Here is a 20,277-nt window from a genome sequence, read left to right as displayed (position 1 = left end):
GACATATGTGTAAAAGCTGAATAAAAATGAATCAAATACCAGGCTATGAGTTACTAAATCACAATCTACATGTCATCTTACCCATGATGTCCAGGTAGTCCTCAGCCAAAACACTAGGCCCACGATCAATGGGTTTGCCTGAGCCATTGAAAACACGTCCTGGAAAAAGGAAGATTTTCTCCTTTTAAGCAGAAATCAAGTCTTTCATTTAATAAATAAGAAATATTTCATGTATTGGGATGTTGAATCCAAAGCTCATTACTAAAAAACACCAACAATATGAAATTCATTAGATGACACTTCCAACCAAATTTGATCCTTTATGTTTCGTGTCAGACTCTAAATAGATGAGAGTGGCTGTGCCGGCTCTTGTAGAGTCTACAAGTAATATTTCAAATTCATGGCCATGATTAATGATGCTTCAGTGACAAAGGCAGGTTTACTTTCTACTCCTATTCAAATATAGGTAACCTTGTGCTGTACTGAGATGATCACACTGATTGAAACATTCAGTAAAATTCAGAGAAAAGGTCAGGCATCAAGCGCAAAGGTTCATCTTCACGCTTTATGACTCGTGCCATTTACTAAGTAGATTCAAAACGTAAGTGAAATAAGGATATTGAGGGGAAATATAACACAATGTACAGTATTCAGCATACAGGTATTTTCAAAGTACAGCTAAAAGCTCAGACACTGACTGGATAATTCTGTGTTTATGTTATACAAATGGAGTGATGTGAATGGGGACTTTGATAAAAGCCACAATGTAGGAGCAGCTCTGAGGAAAAGCGTAACTGTTAATTAATCAGAGAAAAAAAAAAAATCACACTTCAGTCTGTTGGGCTCCACTATCCAATGTGGTATCACCTTGCAGTCATTGTATTCATCACCTTGCAGTCATTGTATTTATCTTACCCAGCATGTCCTCTGACACCGGCGTACGCAAGATGTCACCAGTGAACTCACAAGCCGTTTTCTTGGCATCAATGCCTGATGTTCCCTCAAACACCTGGAAAATAAAAACGGCCACAAAGCCAAGCACATGTCTTTCACAAGTACTGAAGCTACAATTTAAAAGATTTTTTAAAATGTCACACTTGCAAAGCTTTCTAATGACCACTGAGCCAATCAAAACTGAGCTTTCAAAACTTGAACTAAATTGAACTTGGCATGTTGGTACAGATAAAATGGATAGATTACACTGGATATGATCACTTTACAGCAAATAGTCTAGCCTGCTGAACTAATTTTCCACACATTTTCATTTACTGTTTCCCACTACGCTGTCAACTGCAACTGGTCAGCAACATCACACGATTGGTGATGGTTTTTACAAATGACCTTTGGGCCATGTGCTTCTGCATTACTTCCTCTGTTCACATCATATTGCTTGTTTCCTCCCATCTTTTTGTTAACCCCGCAACCTGCAAGCTCTCCAGTCTCGCCAGGAGTGTCATTAAATGAACAGACCTCACAGTACTTTTTGAGATATCCAGCTAACAAACAAACAGATGGAATAGGGTGAAGACATAATCCCAGCCATCTCTGTTGGTACAGATAATTAATTATAAATACAATGAAACCCAGTATGCAGGACTTCACTAATAAAGGTATTATTAACTGTTAAATACATGAAAAAGTAACTAACCATTAAGCTGTAAGAAGCTTTTGCCTAATGCTCATTGCTGTGTTTTTGTATTGCCTTACCCAGAGATTTGTCAGTCTAACAGTGTGGTCAGTACTATGAGTTCTTTTTCCTTTCTAGAAAAGCCAGCTCTTATTCTATTTATTCCAAAAAAAAAAAAAAAAAAAAAAAAAAACAGAAATGTAAAAGGTGTCAATTCCTGTGTGGGAGAGGACTTCTCCAAGATCTACCTGATACTGGACATTTAGAATAGAAACTGTAAAATTTTTGAACTGGGTATTGGCTGAATCACAACTGGGTTACATCAATCAGCAACAGAAAGTAGTAAGACAGGAATGGAATGGAATATTACAGCAGCACAATCTCTCATGAACACCCTCCAATCTGCTACGACATGTAATCAGTCAGTGAGTGAGTGGTGTTTCTCACCTGGACAACTGCCTTGCTCCCAATCACTTCCAGGACCTGCCCACTTCTCTTTGTGCCATCCGGCAGGGTCAGGTGAACAATCTCAGCATATCTGGGGAACTGGTTCAAAGACAACATCATGTAATTCGAGATACTTTGATTTTTTTCCAGAATCAATATAAGTACTTTATTATTATTACACTAAAGTCTACACTAACCACTTCCTTACAGCAATTAATAAAACATTTCTGATTTTTAATTTTGATTTCTAGGCCAGGTAAATTTGAAAGCTCATTTTCTTTTCTCTCTGTTTTGGCCTTTTGTTTAAATTATAATTTCACTCCTGCAAAAACAAGGCTTTCCAAAAACATAGTCAAGGTGTTTACATTTGATAAAGGGCTGGGCAATATATCAATATTGTGATGTGATGCTAGATGTCATCTTTGGTTTTAGATATCGTAATGTCGTGATATGGCAGAAGTGTTGTCTTTGCCTGGTTTTAAAGGCTGCATTACATTGTAGGCATGCAATTTTCTGAACTTCGATCTAGGGCTAACCCAAATGCTTTGAAGCCTTGATCACTGTCATGGCAATTTTTGGCCAAAAAAATCTGTATTCTAATACTTTTCTTTCTAACAGCTGGCAACTGTGTATTTTTTGTTGATGTAAACTGGAATGGATGCACAATTCATTCCAATCCACATAATGCTGAAACACTAGTCAGATACATGTCATTTGTTAAATATGGGAAAGAGTAACAAAACATAGTTATCATGCTCACCTTCACATTATCAAGAATCACCAGGGGTCCATTCACACCAGAAACAGTAGAGTAAGCTGAAAAAGAGGACAGATTTCATTCATCAGTCTGAAAAAAGCCACTGGAAAGTAATGTCAAATAAAAATAATGAAGGTAGTATTAACAATATTCGCTTTTTTCCCTTCAAATGAAAGCCGCCGATCAACATGGGAATGAGTAGTCTTCCTTACAACTGACCAAGTGAATAATCACAGGCTGACCTTTTGTGAAAAGATTTACACAGCTGTCACACACTTCCGTGCCCAAATGCCATGGTCAACCAAATGTCAGAAAAAAATACATGAGATGCACTTTGTACATGTGGAGTACAACTGCAAAGGCACATGGTGGTAACGGCAGCGCCCAAGCACTACATATGTGTATGTGTATCTTTATCTATCTATCTATCTATCTTTCTATAGATATCGATATATATCTCTATCTCTCTATATCACTATTTATTCATTATCTATCTATCTATCTATATCTATATACATATATATACACACATGCACACACACACACACACACATATACATATATACACACACACATACACACAAAATGGAAATTATCCTGTAGTGTTTCCCAATTTTAAACTACAATTACCATCCGGTAAATAAGACAGTCTAAGGCCTTTTTTTTTTTTTTTTTACCAGTTTGCTTGTTCTCTTGAGGTACCCCAACAGATTAGATTTATCCCTGACCATCCCCTTTAATAAAGCCACAAAAAAAAAAAAAAAAACATTTTTTTATACTGTACGACAATGGCACATTCTGCATCTGCTCTTTTCAATAGTTCATTATAGCTATTATGTTCATATTGAGCAAAATATTAAAATCCAAGACACCATGGCTGTGAAATTGCCTCTAATGGAATAAATGAAAAAAAAAAAAAAAAAAAAAAAAAAAAAAAAAACTTATCTTCCTGTTTAGTGCTGTAAAGCAGAATCCCTTTGTGCCACAAACAATCCGGCAAATATGCCACCTAATTTAAAAACCTTTAAAAACCTGACAACCTCCTTACACAGTAAGTGTAGAAAGAAAAATTACATTTTAAAAGGCTGACAATGACTATATTCAGGGTGACTGCAACTTCCATCAACCCAAAGCCATGACTTCTTAATGCCAGTTGGAATTAAGGACGCTCCGGTTGCACTTTTTTTTTTTTTTTTTTTTTGGATTCTGACAATTTTCTTTAAAGCCTGACTTGCTGATACCAATCCAAAAACTGACGTCCTTTAGTTTAACATAATTAACAGACTTTAATTATTTTTTAAACTATTAAAATACATTTTATTACAGTTAAAAAGTTTCCATATAAAGTATTTAACAAAGATTTGGTTGTCCTAGTAGTTACAGATTTCTCACATTAAAACGAAAGATATCTCATCCAAATAAAACGCAAGTGCAAACTCTTACAATAACTGTCTGCACTTTAAAAAAAACTAACAGCCCTCTGGAATAAATGTAAAGACATGAATGACACAAATGACACATCATGTCACATGGGTGCAGTCTCTCTTTTTTCCCTTTTCTCTTTTGGATATTAGACAGGGTTTGTTTGAAAAACGGAAGTACAATAAATAAATAAATAAATAAATAAATAAACTAATTTTGGTGTATGCTCGCAGCAACTGGCTAGACAATATCAGGGAAAATACACAGTTAGATAACCATCCCAGAAGCCAATAACTGTGAGCAACAGGACAATCTAAAAGAAAAGTTTGTTTTGTGATATGGAGCCATACATTTCATATTAAAGGGTCAGAGGCAGGTAAGTTAGTCTGCAGGGTTGAGAGAGGATAGCTATGGTCAAACAGAGGGATGAAGACCTTACACCTAAAACATCTCTTTGTCTCAATGGAGCAAAAACGTTGCTGAAATGAGAGCCAATCTAGGTTGAGTATTAAAAAAAAAACAAAACAAAAAAAAAAAACGGTCTTCCCCCATCTGCCTCACCCTGCACATCTGCAGAGTTGGAGGTTAAGATGCGAAAACAACAGGGCAAAGGGGGTGGGGGTGGTTGGGGAGCTGGAGATGGTGGGCGGAGACTGGCATTGTTACTTCTAGGTCTTCTATCATGGTCTGGTGTTTCCTTTTATGTGTGAACCGTCAATCTCTGGGCCAATATCAAAGGCGTAAGGAAATTAGAGCAGACTGGTTCTAACACGAAGCACTAAAGCCTGGCGGGGTGCATCCACTATGCCACTAATTAGGCAGAGGCCAACAAAATAACCTGTCAGCGTGCTACAGGGCTGCAGCCATTTCCCACACACACACACCTGCATTTCACTCCCTATTACCCAGGATGTGAGACAGGCTGTGAGGGCCAGAGAGGCAGAGAGAGAGAGAGAGAGAGAGAGGGCGGGAGACAGAGACTGTGTGTGCACAGACAAACACTAGCACTTTCCCCCGAAAACTTAAAATGCATCTTACTCATAAAGGCCTTCATGTCAGTTCCTGCATCAGAGCCTAGATTCGGGTGAATGATGATTTCTTGCATGAATTTCTTGACACAGTTCTGTGTAAGGACTGGGGCGGGGGCTTCTCTTTAGTTCCCCCACTGGCCAATGAGAGGCTGGATGCATTAATGAGTCATATAGCATGGTTTGACATTGCACTAATGCTGTGTTCAAATCCTCAGACTCAGGTGATCATTTGGACGCTCTCACTTCCTGGTTTGAGAGAAAAATAGCACTGCATTCATGTGCTTTGCAGCTCAGACGCAGAAAGGTTGTCATCATTACCTTAAAAGGCCATACCAGTGATTTTGAATATCTGACCCTTTTACAACAATGTACCCATTTTTTACGTTGCAACAAACCACTTTGCAAATCATGCAGGGATACTAAAGATTTCACAACATGTAATCAAAATTTGAAAATGCTTTATTAGGGTGATGGAATACTGGTGTGAAGAACTGAGATAGATGGCCAATTAACGAGGCCAATATCTGACATTTTTAGCTAATCAGCGCCGGTTGCTGTCCGCACTCACGAGGCCGATTAACAAAAGGTTTATACATATTGCAGATATTACACTAAACATGCAACATCACTGGTATGGTCCTCTGATAAGCTAATTAGCTTTATAAACTGACGACACAAATGCTAATTTTGGCTAACACAGTTAGGTTGTTGATTAAAACAACCATCATGGGAAACAACACATTTGGGGACTAGATATATCAAACATGACTTTATGTTTGGACTTTTTAGCTGTGACTCAATGAGGTTTTATCAACAAATTTCTCACAGAAAACTGAGCTGACATTCTGAAACGCCAAAACTCGACAACTTATGTTCCATGTTCTCAGAACAATACTGTTTCTTAGATGGTTCTTCAAAGTGTTCTCTGTTCTACAAAGAACCACCACAAATTGAAACTGACCTCTTTATTTAGAGGCTGGTTCTTCTCACACTTTAGGTGGTTCTTTAAAGAACTAAAGGTTCCTCATGTTTATTGGAGTTATTTGGTGGCGGCAGCAGCTAGCAATTCTTTTCACTGTGGATCAATCTGCAGTTTATTTTAGTGGACCAGTAGGTTCCACAAAAAACTTTCTTAAAAATTGAGAACCTATTTTTGCTAAAGTTCTTTAAACAACCATTTATGGTTCCTAAAGGAACTATTTTTGATGGCTCTCTGAGGCAGCTTGGGGGATTCTTTAAAGAACCATCTACAGAAATGATTCTTTAAAGAACCTTGTGCTAAAAGGTCCTTTGTGTAAACAAAGATGGTTCTTCAATGGCATCACTCCAAAGAAACACTTTTGGTTCCAGTTAGCACATTTATTTTTCTGTGTGAAGATCTAGAATCCCAATGTAGCCAACTTGTTTGCAGGACCTGGCAGGGTGTTCGAGTGCACTTCCTTCTGGAAAACTGGAACATATGATAAACCGGACACCACAGGAACGGGACATGATCCTCAAAGCTGGGAAAGCTCACTCACCGATTTTACTAACATTATTTTCAAATGAGCAAGAAATCCTATTATTCTCTTTTCAAAGAGAAATAAGTAGCCAAAGTGTCTCTCTTCTCTGTTAAATAATTATAGTCAATGTGCCTCTGAGTAAGAACTCGGCTGCAAAACTGTGTTCGTACAGGGCATGTTCCAGGTCACTGTCGTGGTGTGGATATACCCTCTTCTTGCCATTTTTTTTAACACTTTGGCCTACAAGCCTGTTGTTTGCATGCTACATACTATCATCTTGATAGTGCTTAGCTAGTTCAATGTTTGGAATGCAGTCAATTATAGTGCAGTCAATACTGTCATATTGTATGGATAATATAGTATAACCCATGTATAACCAGTTCAGTGCTGTACAGTACAACAATATTGCAATGACTTGCCCGCCCAGTGAAAACAAGAAATTGATTAAATCTTTAGGACAGAAAAAAATGGAATACAACAACAAAGTTTTCTCAGTAACATCCACTCTTATATTTTGAATTCAGCTTTCAAAATATATTACTGCTCCCAACACTGGTACAAACACAAATCCTAGTATTATCCAGATGCCCCACAGAACAAAATGTACACAACAAAAGCTGGTCCACACACTTCAAGTATATGTATGAAATATGAATTTACAAATATAGGTGTTACATACATTCATATAACTTGGGAGCAACTAGTCATGTGTGGACAATACTTTTGTCCCACACAAATACAAAATCAGCCTGCGTCATTCCCCACGGAAGCCATGGAAGAGACCTTCAACACAGGCAGAAGAATTACTAAGCATTATGATTATAATGCTTGATGCATTTATAATTCAACCTCAGACAACTCCCCATATCCAAATATGACCTTTGCAAAAAAAAAAAAAAAAAAAAAAATGCTTTCATGAAAATTCCATCAAATTTTGAAGACATTATGTTTTTCATGTTCAGCCCCTTTTTTCACAAATTGCAGAATGTGCATGGCGGTCATGTTTATAAATGGACTTAATAGCTGCACTTAGCCTACAAATTGCCCATATGTCTCAAAAGAGATACATATGGCTATTTACTGAAGGGTGATAATAATGATGATGATGCAGGGAAAATTGCGGCTGCATAATTATACAGCCAACCTCTTAGAAATCCATAAGTCCAGTGCGCTCTAAATGGGAGATGTTTGGTAACAGCAATGGGGAGACACGCGTAATTTTAAGAAATTTCAAGTTACTTTACCTTCCACATTTACTGTGAAGGAAAAAATAAACTTCCATCTCTTGTGTCTGCGTAAAATGCATTTTAATTAAAAAAAAAAAAAAAAAAAAAAAAGAAAGAAAGAAAGGTTAAAAATAAATTAACTTTCAGGACAAAGTTGGCAGTCACAATAAAAACACAAGTCAAAGATATGGAAACAAAAATGACATTAAAAGATAGCAAAAATACTCTTAAAATGGAATCCATTTACATAAAGTCATACACTGTTAAATTATTGTGTGAAATTTGACACATTTTGTCTGATTCATTGTCTTTAATTAGTGATTTCCTACATTCCTCAGGGTGACTTTTGCCCCTTCCCTCTTCCCTAAAACATGGCATGTCTTGTGGCTGCACTGCCTTCTTGTCTATTAAGGCTACTGTTGGTGGAAAAACTGAATCTGCTGCTCCTATGATACATTTCTCCCTGTGTGATTGATGATCATTGGTGCTAAATCTAGAAAGAAGTCTGTGAGTATGACAGGCTGACACGCAAAAAAAATTAGATGTCTATCATATAAAATATTTCAACTATATGAATCTTCTGGGGAAATCAACACAATGTCCCATTGTCTACATTTGGCCATGGGAATGCGACAAATATACAATCAAACAACAAAATGATAATTTTCCTTTAGGCAATTTCAAAGGCCGTTTGGTGGATTTATCAAGTGCTTAACAGTTGCATTGGTGCATACAGCCTTAATATGGGTAGCCACACCGGGACTCAAGCCCCTAACCTGGCCCCTTTCATGACCACATCATCATGAAAAATAGAACATCTCACGGTAGTGGTACCCTCTTACGTTCAACTACTATGATAAAAAAAAAATTGGTTTGCTCGCTCATTTCACAAGATAACGACTACTCAATGGGCTATACATTCATACGGTGTGAAGTAGCAACATTTCCCATTAGGTTTGAAAAACTTTCTCCACCCCTCTTTTGCTACTTCAGCTCAAGTGCAGCAGTCCCCTGGCTTGGCATGCAACGGCAGTATGGGTCACCCTGCAGCCTGTTCAGCTGCCAGAGCCCTTTGTGTACAAAGATGTTAATTGGTCCTAATCCGCCACTAGAAGCTGTTTTGGTAGCCTGACCTCGCACCCTGAAGGACACCTTGGTGTGAAATACTAAAGGGCCCATTCAAGTGCCAGAGAAAAGAGGCACAGAACATTCCAACACAATTCAATTTCCCAGCTGAAAAAGGGGGGACCAGAGGAGAGGGGCACGGGGGGTTGTTGGAGCTCAGATGGAGACGGGGGCGCATCATCATTCTGACAGTGAATGAGCGCTACAAAGCAGTCGTAGCTGTAATGTGCAGCCTCACAATCATGTCTTAGCCCCCAGTACAGACACGCACACAGGGATTCTCACAGCCACTCTGGAGATGGGAATGCTACTTTTCTTAAATCTAAAACCCCAGCAACTGAGGGAATATGAGGATTTGCTGTTTGATAGGTCATAAACCTGCAGAGATCTTCTGAGATCCCTTGAAGCGATGACCAACAGAAGTTAGCATGCAGATAGAAACAAAAGCAATGAACCGGAGAAGGAAATAGAGAAGCTTTTCCATTAGGCAACACGACCAATCAAGTGAAACTTCAGACCAATTGCAGACAGCCACACAGTGGGGTCTGGTTTAGAAGAATTCAAACAGCCTGGCCAGCAAGACTGATAACAGTGTAGATTCTGAAGCCCAGGCAGCATTTTGTTTATTATGCAAATTTGTTATTTCGTCTGCATGAATCTGCTAAAATTTGATTCTGTAAGAAAAATGGGCTTTAACAGACCATAGCAGTGATTTGGCATGTTTAGATTAATATCTACAAAATGTATAATGGAATAAATGGAACCACTGGGTTCCGTTTATTCCACTATGACATAAAAATGAACTATCAGACACTTTAAACTTTCTTCACACCAGTATTCCATCACGGTAATAAAGTCGTCCACATTCTCCTAAAAAAGTGCTTTGCTGTAATGTAAAATGTGGGTAAACAGTACCAAAACAGGCCAAGCATTCAAAATCGGTCCTTTAAATCCTCAAACCGTAGAGCACAGGGCCCGACATAGTACAAGTAAGTGGGCCAAAGTGGGTTTGTTCAGTCCAGCTGTAGTTCAATGGCAGACCATCACCTCGTATTGTTTGTTGCTGCTCAAGACAATCCTAGACACAAGTTGGGAGGAAAGAGGATTCCATGTCCACGTCCTACTCTTCCAAGTCTTTGCAAAACTCACACAAAACTACAATACTGTTGTCACCAGAACTACAGCACATTTCATGAATGGGCAAAAAAAATACTCTCAAAAAGACAATTAAAAATAACTGAATACTATTTTGTGAACAGTTTGGAGCTAAATTAAACTTAGGTAAAATTTAACCAAACACATAATAACACTAAGGTCATAACACTGAAAGCAGGGGAAGCAGAGATCCCTAAGGTTTGGTAAAATGGAAAAAAGTATTGTGGGACAAGGACACGTAGTATCTACAAATGCTGTTAGAGACTGAGACTGAACAATATGGTCCATTTTCCTACCCTTTTTGTTGTGAAAAGGAACAATTTCTATGTTCTTAGGTACAAGAAGCACCAAAAACACATCTGGTTTTAATTTAAAAAAAAAAAAAAAGCAGAGAGCATGCTGTGCTTTTAATATTGTTATATGAACTAAACCCAATCTGTTGTACGCTGAAATGAGTCCCAACAGGATGAAGGCCAAGTTCAGTGTTTTGTTCATAAAAAGCAGGCAACTTTTAGCAGAAACAAATCCCATTATAGAAGCAGAGATGGCTATAAACAGGACCGCTGCCAGGTTAGACACGCCTCTTTTCTCCACTTGCCAACCAATCTTTGTTATGACGTGTCAACAATTGTCCTCGAACAATGCTCGTCCCAGTGATGACACCCATACAAAATGGGATATGCTTTTAACCCTGCGGGTACACAGGTAGCCTACATAAAAAGGACTCCCTGCCTCGCTGCATTGACTGGGAGAGCATGTAATCAGGCACAGACCAGGAGCAAATTTGGGAGCCGAGTGGGGCCTCTTGTCTGCAGGGCCTTTTTTGCTTGCGGGGGCTATAGTGGTGGGGCAGCCCTGCTTATACAGAAAAAGCAATGAGTTAACCCCAGAGCTTTGCTACAAAGGTTGCAAAATGGTTTGGTTACAAAAACTTGAAACAAAAGCATTGATAGAATACTTTACAGCCATTTATTGTGGATGAGGCACATTGTGGAACTCCTGGTGACTTGTACGGTTCAGGAAGTCTTTGTTACGAGTTAGTTGTTGTGAGGATAGATACTTTTTGCAAAAAAAGAAAAAGAAAAAAGAAAACATAAAACGTACAATTTCCCAAAATAGCAAAACTATTAATGTCTAATCTTTCTACCTGTAAAGCATTTCAGATAAAGTACAATCTAGAACTTCAGCTTCTAAAAAGTACGGGTGCACCAATACCAATACTGGTGTCAGTATCAGGTGCTGATCCAAACAAAATTCATAACTTGGATATCGGACTGACATCCACGTATTTCTATAATATTTCTGTAGTTTATTTAATACTACTGCCTCCACAACAGACTGTTAGTGTGGCTGTAGCTAGCGAAAACAGAGCTTTTCTTGTTCTTCGGCCTTCCCAGATACAGTGTGCTGATTATCATACAGTGCCACAGTGGAGAGTGCTGGTACTGCAGTCAAATTCTACTGTAGTGTTCATTACTGTGAGCCAAATCTACTTACTATTGGCTGATAATGCACTGCTATGCACTTGATTTGTTCAAGTTTTTCAAAACATGAAGGAGTTGCCATAGCAATTTGCACTCCTACACCTGTTTGTATGTAAAGCCTAATAAAGAAAAAGAGGTATTGGATCGGTAAATGGTCTCAACCGATATCCAAAGCTCAAGTTTCGTAACCGGATCAGAACTGAAAAAAGTGGATCGGTGCATCTCTACTACAAATGCCGTATGTGCAGGACACTGACAAGTCCCCATTGTGTAGTCTAGTTAATACCACTTTTTAATCTGTCCTGGTTTCAAATACAAGCCTGGTTGAAGAAAACTTGGCAGACTTGAGAAATATGAAAGTTTATGTAATTGCTCAAGTTTTTCTATACTTTTCATAATGCAACTGGTAATGTACCTTGCATTTCTGGGCCCATTTTGTTGTTTGGTGGTATTCTTAAATACAGTGGATAAGCTACAAATAGGCTAGTAGCGCAAGTGTTTTACAGATAACGGCAGGTGTGCAAGATAGCAACTTTTGCGGGGGAATGCCTCTTACGTAATGCTAAATCCCCAAATAACGGGTTTAAGGACTCTGATGCAAGATAGGGCCCAAAGTGTTTGAATTGAGGGGCTGGAATTGAGCAAATTCAAGGATGGTGGTAAGCAAAATGAAGAATTTCTGTAGACAGAGCTTCAGCTATCAGAATATAGTGCAGCAGCTGTTGGAAACATTTTCCCCAATTTTTTTCATATGTGTCTATGTGTCCTTCTGTCAGAAAGTTTTTAAAATGATAAATAAAAGTATATAATTATCATGATTTTTATTATTATGAATGGGGTTTCAATGAATAGAACACATCTGAGAGTTTAAGAATTTCTAGTGAAGGGGAACTTATTGTAGTTAGTCTAGAGTAGAGAAACAGACTATGACAAAAAAAAAAAAAAAAAAAAAAAAAAAACAGATCAAATTATTCAAAGTCCTTCAAAGAGGCCTTGTGCAAACTGTCTTCTGAGCACAACAAAACACATTTCATCACTTTGATGAGACTGATGACATGAACCATTAACAGATGCTTCCCAACGCTGGGCCCTCTCTGCACAGACATCAGTGCTGAAAATAGAAATGAAGTGCTTAAAAACTTTGATTGATACGAGGTGAACATAACACTGCTATTCCATAAGGTAACGAGGAAGTCAAGCAAGGGAAGATGATTTGTTGGACTTTAAAATTCAAACTGATACTTCTTTAAATGTCTAACCTGCTGTAACCCCAAAGATTTCTTAAGATTGCAAATGTCAGGAAAAAAAAAAGATTCACTATGAATGGTCAGCAAAAAAAAGTGTACCATTCACTTGGATAGGTTTCTCTTCATGCAACAGCAGAAATGGTGTGACATCTTTAGCACATTTTCATGTTCTTTCATGAAAAGAATGGCAAACGCCCACGGGAGAATCTTTCTTTCACTGACAAGCTAGCTGCTTAAGCCTAATTAGAATGCGGATTATAGAACTGTTACAAAAATAACATTGATTTTATAGAAATTACTTTCATGGTGACAGATGAGACATTTGTTTATCATGACTACATTATTACCATTAATTAAATCTTCACAAAGAAGCATACTGCCTTGCTCGGTGTCTTTTCATACCACTAAATGACAGAATGCGCCACTAAAACAATGGCAAGCCATTTCGTGGGCTAATAGCTTTTGTCGCTTTTGACATGAGAGAGACAAAGGCCTCTTACAAGAAGACTTGCTCTGATGAGAAATCTCTTTATTTGTTTATTTTCCTTCTCCATCTCAAAGAGTCTTTTCACTAGCTGCCTCTTTTAGAGCCTGTCAAGTCAATAAGGTAGTGCAAAACCATCTCAACATATTGATCTTATAGGCGACTTTGATGCCTGGCAACTGGCTTTATTGAACAAAGTCTTGGTGCTTTCCTCCACAGATGACATGGATGAGGTTACGGGTTGCTGGAACCTAATATTGTCAATGCAAGTAACCTGTGCTCTTAAGAAAATATGAATAATAACCACTGGTTGTGTCCCATCAAGCTACAACAGATGAATACTAAACAACCCCAGGAAGGTTTCAAAGTTCCAAGTGTTACATGTAGCATTTTAACATCAATGAAACATGACCACATTAATGCTGTGACATTAGAATAATAACCTTGAACATACAAGACCATCACCAAGAAGACTGGCAGCCTCTACCGGTCCCTGTGTGGCATTTTATGTCGTGTGTTACCACAAAACAGTTAGAGGGTGCTGTTCCTCCACTACCTCTTATGGTCAGTGTTTCTGAAATCGGCAGCTGGTGGAAGGAGTAAAAGGTAGACGGAGACATGTTTATCCTCTTCAGTTAAACCAAAATAAAATTGTGATTGAAGGTGCTAACATCCTTTTTGCAACAGTAAGAAACTGGGTTTATGGGAAATACATTCTTCAAGCAAAAACTGAACTTTGGTCTTGTTTTGTACAGCTCCCTGGATGTGATGAGTCCACACGGTGGTGAAATATCCCTATTAGTTGCTCTGTGCTCCCCTGGGCTCCTTCTTTAGTGCAACAAAACAGCTCCCAAAATAACACTTTTAGCACATAAACAAAGACCAACAAAGCAGATTATGCCAATATAAAAAACAAGTTACCAGTTTGCATTTCTTTTCTTGTAATTTTCCTATATGAACTGGAAAGTAGATCCGGCAAAAAGCACAGGTAACGGGACTACTTGTTTTTTATGTTGGCATAATGTGCTTTGTTTGCATTTGTTTATGTGCTAAAAGTCTTATTTTGAGAGACTGATGAGGACATTTTACCACCATGAGGACTCATATCACATCCAGGGAATTATACAACCCAAAACTCTACCAAAGTTCAATTTTGCTTTAAGTTTGAGTAATATGAGCACCAGCAATACCACTGCCATAATATATGCTACTAATAACCTCCACCATGCTCTCAATTGTTTACAGTTATTACATCTTGTTATCACAATTAGCTGAACAACAATGAACTGATGTTTAAAAGTGCTACACATAGCACCATTACAATACTAGAGGACCTGCACTGTCTGAGAAGAACAATAAGAGGTCTACAGTGTTTTTCAACAGTTACCTGAGATAATCATTTGGGTTCAAATTGCTACATCATCATCAGAACGCACCACAGCTCTTTGGAAGATGTTTGATGAGAGCAAAAAAATGGAAGCCATTCTATCGCAACAAAATTAGGACATTTCAAAAGTAGGATGGTTAGACATTTTTAGGACAAGGGTTCTAACACATGCCGCATCTTCTCTGCTTAGCTCTCAGATGGCCTCACCCCCATTAAGTCATTTCCTACCAGTTTGCTAAGAGGCTTTTAGTCCATGCTTGCCTCTGACACTCGCACAAAGAAAAACATCACCTAGCTAGCTTCACGGCTCGGGCCATGTTCAACAGTGTAATGAGACAGACGGGGGAAGAGGCTGAACATCAGGCCGACGCAGATTCACAGGTAAAGTGCCAAACAACACAACATTTGTGGATATCCTGAGCAGAATCAAACAATGTGGACTGCATGACAGGAAAATGGAATAGCTGGAAAACAAAAACTGAACTCCCCTCAAACCTCACTCAAACGAGAAATGCATTTGTGACACCACCACATTCCTAAATGTCATGTGCCGAGCTGAACCTTTGATCTACCAACTGCAAACCCCACAGTTCTCTAACACTGAACACAACTGACCACTTAAACTAATCACTGAGGTCCTCCAAGGTAGATTAGGCTAGATAGAACAGGTATTTGTCTGTTTTGTGATCCTACTGAGTGGGAAAACAAGAGGTTAATTAGCTGCCAGCTTTGACTTCAAAGATCTATGTTTTATCCTTGTCAAAGGTGTATATCTAAAACTCTGAAGTCCATCTAATACAATGTCGCTCCCTGAACTAATCAAGAGAGGTCTCAAGACTGATCAAATTGTGTTGGTTTAAAGAACACTGATAGAAAAGTCTACCATTGTAAATGACTTTCATTGATTTCAATTCAAACTGGGTAATTTTATACGCACTTATGAATTACCATTTCATCAATATAGGCTGTTGAAGGCTGATAGTTACCAATTAACAATTGTTGTGAATAAATAAAATGATCCAGAATGTTAGTTAACATTTCCTATGAGCATAATAAGTAAGATGACATACAGAAATATAGAGCTGCCAGCAGCCTTGGGATTACCGTGTTTAAGAAATATGCAGAGTCATCTATTTTGATCAGTTCCTGCCTCTGCCCTCAAAAACCTAAAATTCAAGTAGCAGCTTGTGGTGGGCAAGACCATTCCCATTTGGGATGATTCTCTGTACTTTCTTCCAAAATGTGCAATGTTAGTTTTGTACTAGGGGTGTAACGATCAATGAGTCTGGATCGATATGTCAGTCTAATAATCTGTGATGCAATATAATCACTACTAAGTGAAAAGATACACCTTTATTTTGAAATTCCCATGAAACTATTTCCATCCAAGCACACTACCTTCCAAAATGTTCAAACAGTGCCAGCACCAGGCAGATAATAGCAGCCGCGGCCAGCAGCCAAGAATAAGACAATAAAGATATCTACTCCCTTCACTGGAATAAATCAGCAGTGTGGAAATATTTTGGATTTGCGGAGAAAAGACAGGTCAACTGACAAATCACATGCCATATGCAAACAATGAAAATATGGGATGAAATATTCAGGAAACATGATGAACCTGGCCAAACACCTTAAGCAGAAACAAAACGTTGTCATGTAATTATTGTGTGAAATAGGAATAATGATATTGTCTCATACCGACTGTAGGCCCCCAAATTGAATCGAATCAAAATCATATTGTGGTTGACTTTGGGCTATCGGCAAATATGGTATCATTGTCCAAAGAATCAATATAATATTGTACTGTGATGCAACTTGTGATTTAAATCCCTAGTCTGTACAAGTGTATTTTCATAATTAAATGAGGTAACAGTTTGGGTATGAATCACAAATGTGAATGGTGACTTTTTATGATTGTTTCATTATACTTAGTCTGTCCTGTTGTTCTTGCTTTCAGTTCTGCTTTAGCACTGAATGTTTTTGCACTCAACTGGTCAGAAAAGAGATACACAACTCAACAATGTTCAACAGAAATATCAATTTCAAATTAAAATTCTACTGAAACATACCTTCATTTGGCTGCACAGAGCATAACAGAATGTGCATTCAGATTTTACAGTTTATGTATTTCATAACATTTCAAATGGAATTACAAAGTATTTAAATGTTGCAAATACTTGATTCTTCTCCCAGCCTCTATCCCACAAGAGCCTCAGTGTAGTGGATCATAAGTGTTCAGCTGAGAGGCCTGTGGTTTTTGAAGGCTGAAACCAATCTATTAATTTGGACTGAAGTGGTCAATAGAAACACAATATGGTGCTAACATTCAATACCTTTAACACTGACTATTTTCATGACTAAATCAATTAATAAATAATTCAACAATTCAATAAGCAAATTTCAAAAATTCTTAACTTATTTAGGAGCTCTCCAATGAAACCTGGCTTAGCAGTACTCATGCCATTTTAACATATATATTCATCTGGCATCCAAAAAACAATCAGCTGAGAACCAACAAGAGCATCCCAGGGACACCTTGTATTGCTGAAAAAATACAGGGTGTCCACAAAGTCTCTTTACAATTTAAAAAATCTATTACAAAAGCAATTGATGAGATATGTTAATCAGATTTGTTCTATGTACTCAGTGGTGATCAAAGTTTTTAATCACACTGCATTTGTGTATTTCAGCAAAAGATCACTGATGCTATTGCCATGATGAGGCCATGCTACAGCAAAAATGGCAATAAATCGAGTACTGCCTTGATGTGCTTCATGCAGCTATGGTGCCCATATAGAGGTGTATTAAATGAGGCAAAAACTTCAATATCTACTCCTCATTTTGTAATAACTTCCACAGATTTGTCTATTCATTTGCTTTTGTAATAAATTTGTTAAATTGTAAAGAGACTGTATAACCTACAAGAAATATGTAATCAAACAAACTGAATGACACCAGCTGGTGAATATATATATTGATAACCAATACTGGTCAGCTACATTACATTTTTGCAATAGTTTTAATTAGTGGTGTAAACATGTGCCTGGTTTTCCTACTCATACCATACTGCATATATGTATATATGTATGTATAGATAGATCAATAGATGGGTAGCAGGGGTGTGACTTGTCAATAAACCCACAATTGGCTTTCAACTGCAGTTTTAGGGTCACGATTACAGTTTGGGTTCAGTATGTTTTGTACATCAGGGAGGGGAAAAAATCACGACCGTTCTAAATGTTTTCTATTTTTTTGTCTTATTTGCAAAAGTAACTCTTTTTTTCTATTTACAGATTTGAGATAACAACATGAAACCAGTAAATATTCTTTCAAATGAAAAAGTCTACTTAGACTAATTAAAACAAATATAAAAATACTTTCAGTATATTCAGTAAGTCATGAGCTCAGAATGTGGTTAGAAGGCTCTGGGGATGTGATTGTAGGGTGTATTGTGTATTTAAAAGTTCCAATAGTTAGAGGTTTTTTGGTTCACATTTACACTTCTAATAGAAATTTCCACTGGAGCAGAGAGTGCAGGCTCTCTCCTTCAGGCACACAACTGCGCAGCTGAGTCTGCCTATCATGTGACTGTGTCACATGAGGAATTATCACCCATCTGTCACCATATTGTTATAGTCATAACGTAAAACGATATATACTGTCCAACCATACAGAGTCGTAAAAAAAAAAACTATGCTTACTTTATGGTAAGCAATGACATTCAGTAAGATGCCGTTTCAACTTTAAACCCATTCAAGACAATTTAATGGGCGCTCGATGTCTCCTTCCTTCCTTCTTCCTGTGGTTCAGTCAGCTGACTGTGTGAGGGGGATAATCCTGGCCCGATCGTATTTACATCGGACTGTAATAACACTGTCTGAAGCCAGCACATAAGTGACAGCAATGCATTTCTTTCTATGCCCAATGGAACAAACTGGCTATGATAATGTCTGTTTTGCAGATAACCTTCGCCAATGAACAACGACCCGGGACCAACCAGCTACTGCTGCCATTAGCTATGTGGTTCAGGTAGCTTGCTAACTGGCACGAATGGCTTCATGTTAAAACACAGCACGGTAACTACAGCTAACGACTGTTGTGCTGGCACATTAACAACCGCACATGCATGGTAGCATGCAGAACACAGTGCGACCCTGCCATCAACTTTGTTGCTACATCTCCAGGATTATGTTCCCTTGCTATGTTAGCTAGCCAGCGTAGGCTCCGTCAGGCATCGTTAGCTGTGTATCAAATGCTGCGGCCCAGTCAATCTCTATGGTAATGAGCGTCGTATCAGATTCACAGTTCAAACCAAAAAATGTCATCGTGTTTACACGCTGCATACTCATTCAAAAACTGTCAACGCCACGACTGGCGTTTTCTGTTAACGTCTGGTTTCTCTGTTATTTTTTTTTTTTAGTCAGTATGCATGTATCATTCCAGACACTGATATTGGTGTCCAAATATTTCATAATGAATGACTTTAAAAATACTGGGAATCGGAGAAATACATCGCCCTTCGTAAAACCCTGTGTCTAAACTATTTACCAGCTGAAACGTAAATTAACCACCGGAAAACCGACTTTAGTTATAATTTCAACTGTATTTATAACGAAATAAAACAGGAAGCTTGTATTTTCCCTCTTTGCCATATGACCTGAAGGTAGCATAGCAGCCTGGTGGCTAGTTAGCTATTCCCACTAGCCAGTTAGCTAAGGTGACATACTCAGCCTGGGTTGAGAGATGTAGTTTCTTGTCACAGCCTGGGTGTGCGTCCTCGCTGCTGCTGCAATGCCGTTGAAGTCCGGCTTGTTTGCCACCAGCGTTGCCATTGTGGAGCAAATGAAAAAAGAAGACCTGAGGAAGCTAGACGATGTGCTTTGCTAACTAACGGTGGGGAATGACAGCGCAGCGCTGGTCATATGACACTGATGGGACCGGATGTTTGATTTAGAGGGAAGTACTGTGTGTGTGTGTGTGTGTGTGTGTGTGTGTGTGTGTGTGTGTGTGTGTGTGTGTGTGTGTGTGTGTGTGTGTGTGTGTGTGTGTTGTGTGCGTGCGTGTGTGTGTGTGTGTGTGTTGAAATTAGCTGTACTTTAGCCATTGGTTCAGAACGGCTGGAGGCAGTGACCCTCACTGAGTGTAGTGAATAGCTGTATCTCCATGTGTAAACTCTTTGAAGCAGCAGCAGAGTATCAAAAGGAAAATCTCATCCTATCACCTGAGAATCCAGAGTCCCTCTGAACTCAGTGACTTCAGGCCAGCAGGGCTGAGATGATATGTTTATCTTCTGATTTGATGCTATCACAATATTTACTTGCGATTCAATATTATGAATTCTCTAGTTTTAAAGTTTGATGAGGCTGTCATTATCCCAGAGGTC

General features: G+C 38.4%; 1 protein-coding gene across 1 annotated transcript in view; it reads right to left on the bottom strand.

Moving 5' to 3' along the window:
• atp6v1ba (ATPase, H+ transporting, lysosomal, V1 subunit B, member a) overlaps positions 1-19,835 on the bottom strand; it is a 40,962-nt gene extending 21,127 nt beyond the window's left edge. The window contains exons 1-5 of the mRNA XM_030070273.1: positions 19,621-19,835; positions 2,835-2,890; positions 2,075-2,173; positions 916-1,009; positions 82-159 (exon numbers count right to left, since the gene is read on the bottom strand). Of these exons, the coding sequence (XP_029926133.1) occupies positions 82-159; positions 916-1,009; positions 2,075-2,173; positions 2,835-2,890; positions 19,621-19,726 (433 nt within the window). The 5' untranslated portion in view covers positions 19,727-19,835. The remainder of the gene's footprint in view (positions 1-81; positions 160-915; positions 1,010-2,074; positions 2,174-2,834; positions 2,891-19,620) is intronic.
• Positions 19,836-20,277: the final 442 nt, after the last annotated feature.

The sequence above is a fragment of the Myripristis murdjan genome, chromosome 15, assembly GCF_902150065.1.
Source record: "Myripristis murdjan chromosome 15, fMyrMur1.1, whole genome shotgun sequence".
Classification (NCBI taxonomy): Eukaryota; Metazoa; Chordata; class Actinopteri; order Holocentriformes; family Holocentridae; genus Myripristis; species Myripristis murdjan.
The sequence above is the reverse complement of the archived record's forward strand: the minus strand, read 5'-3'. Positions and strand labels throughout refer to the sequence as shown.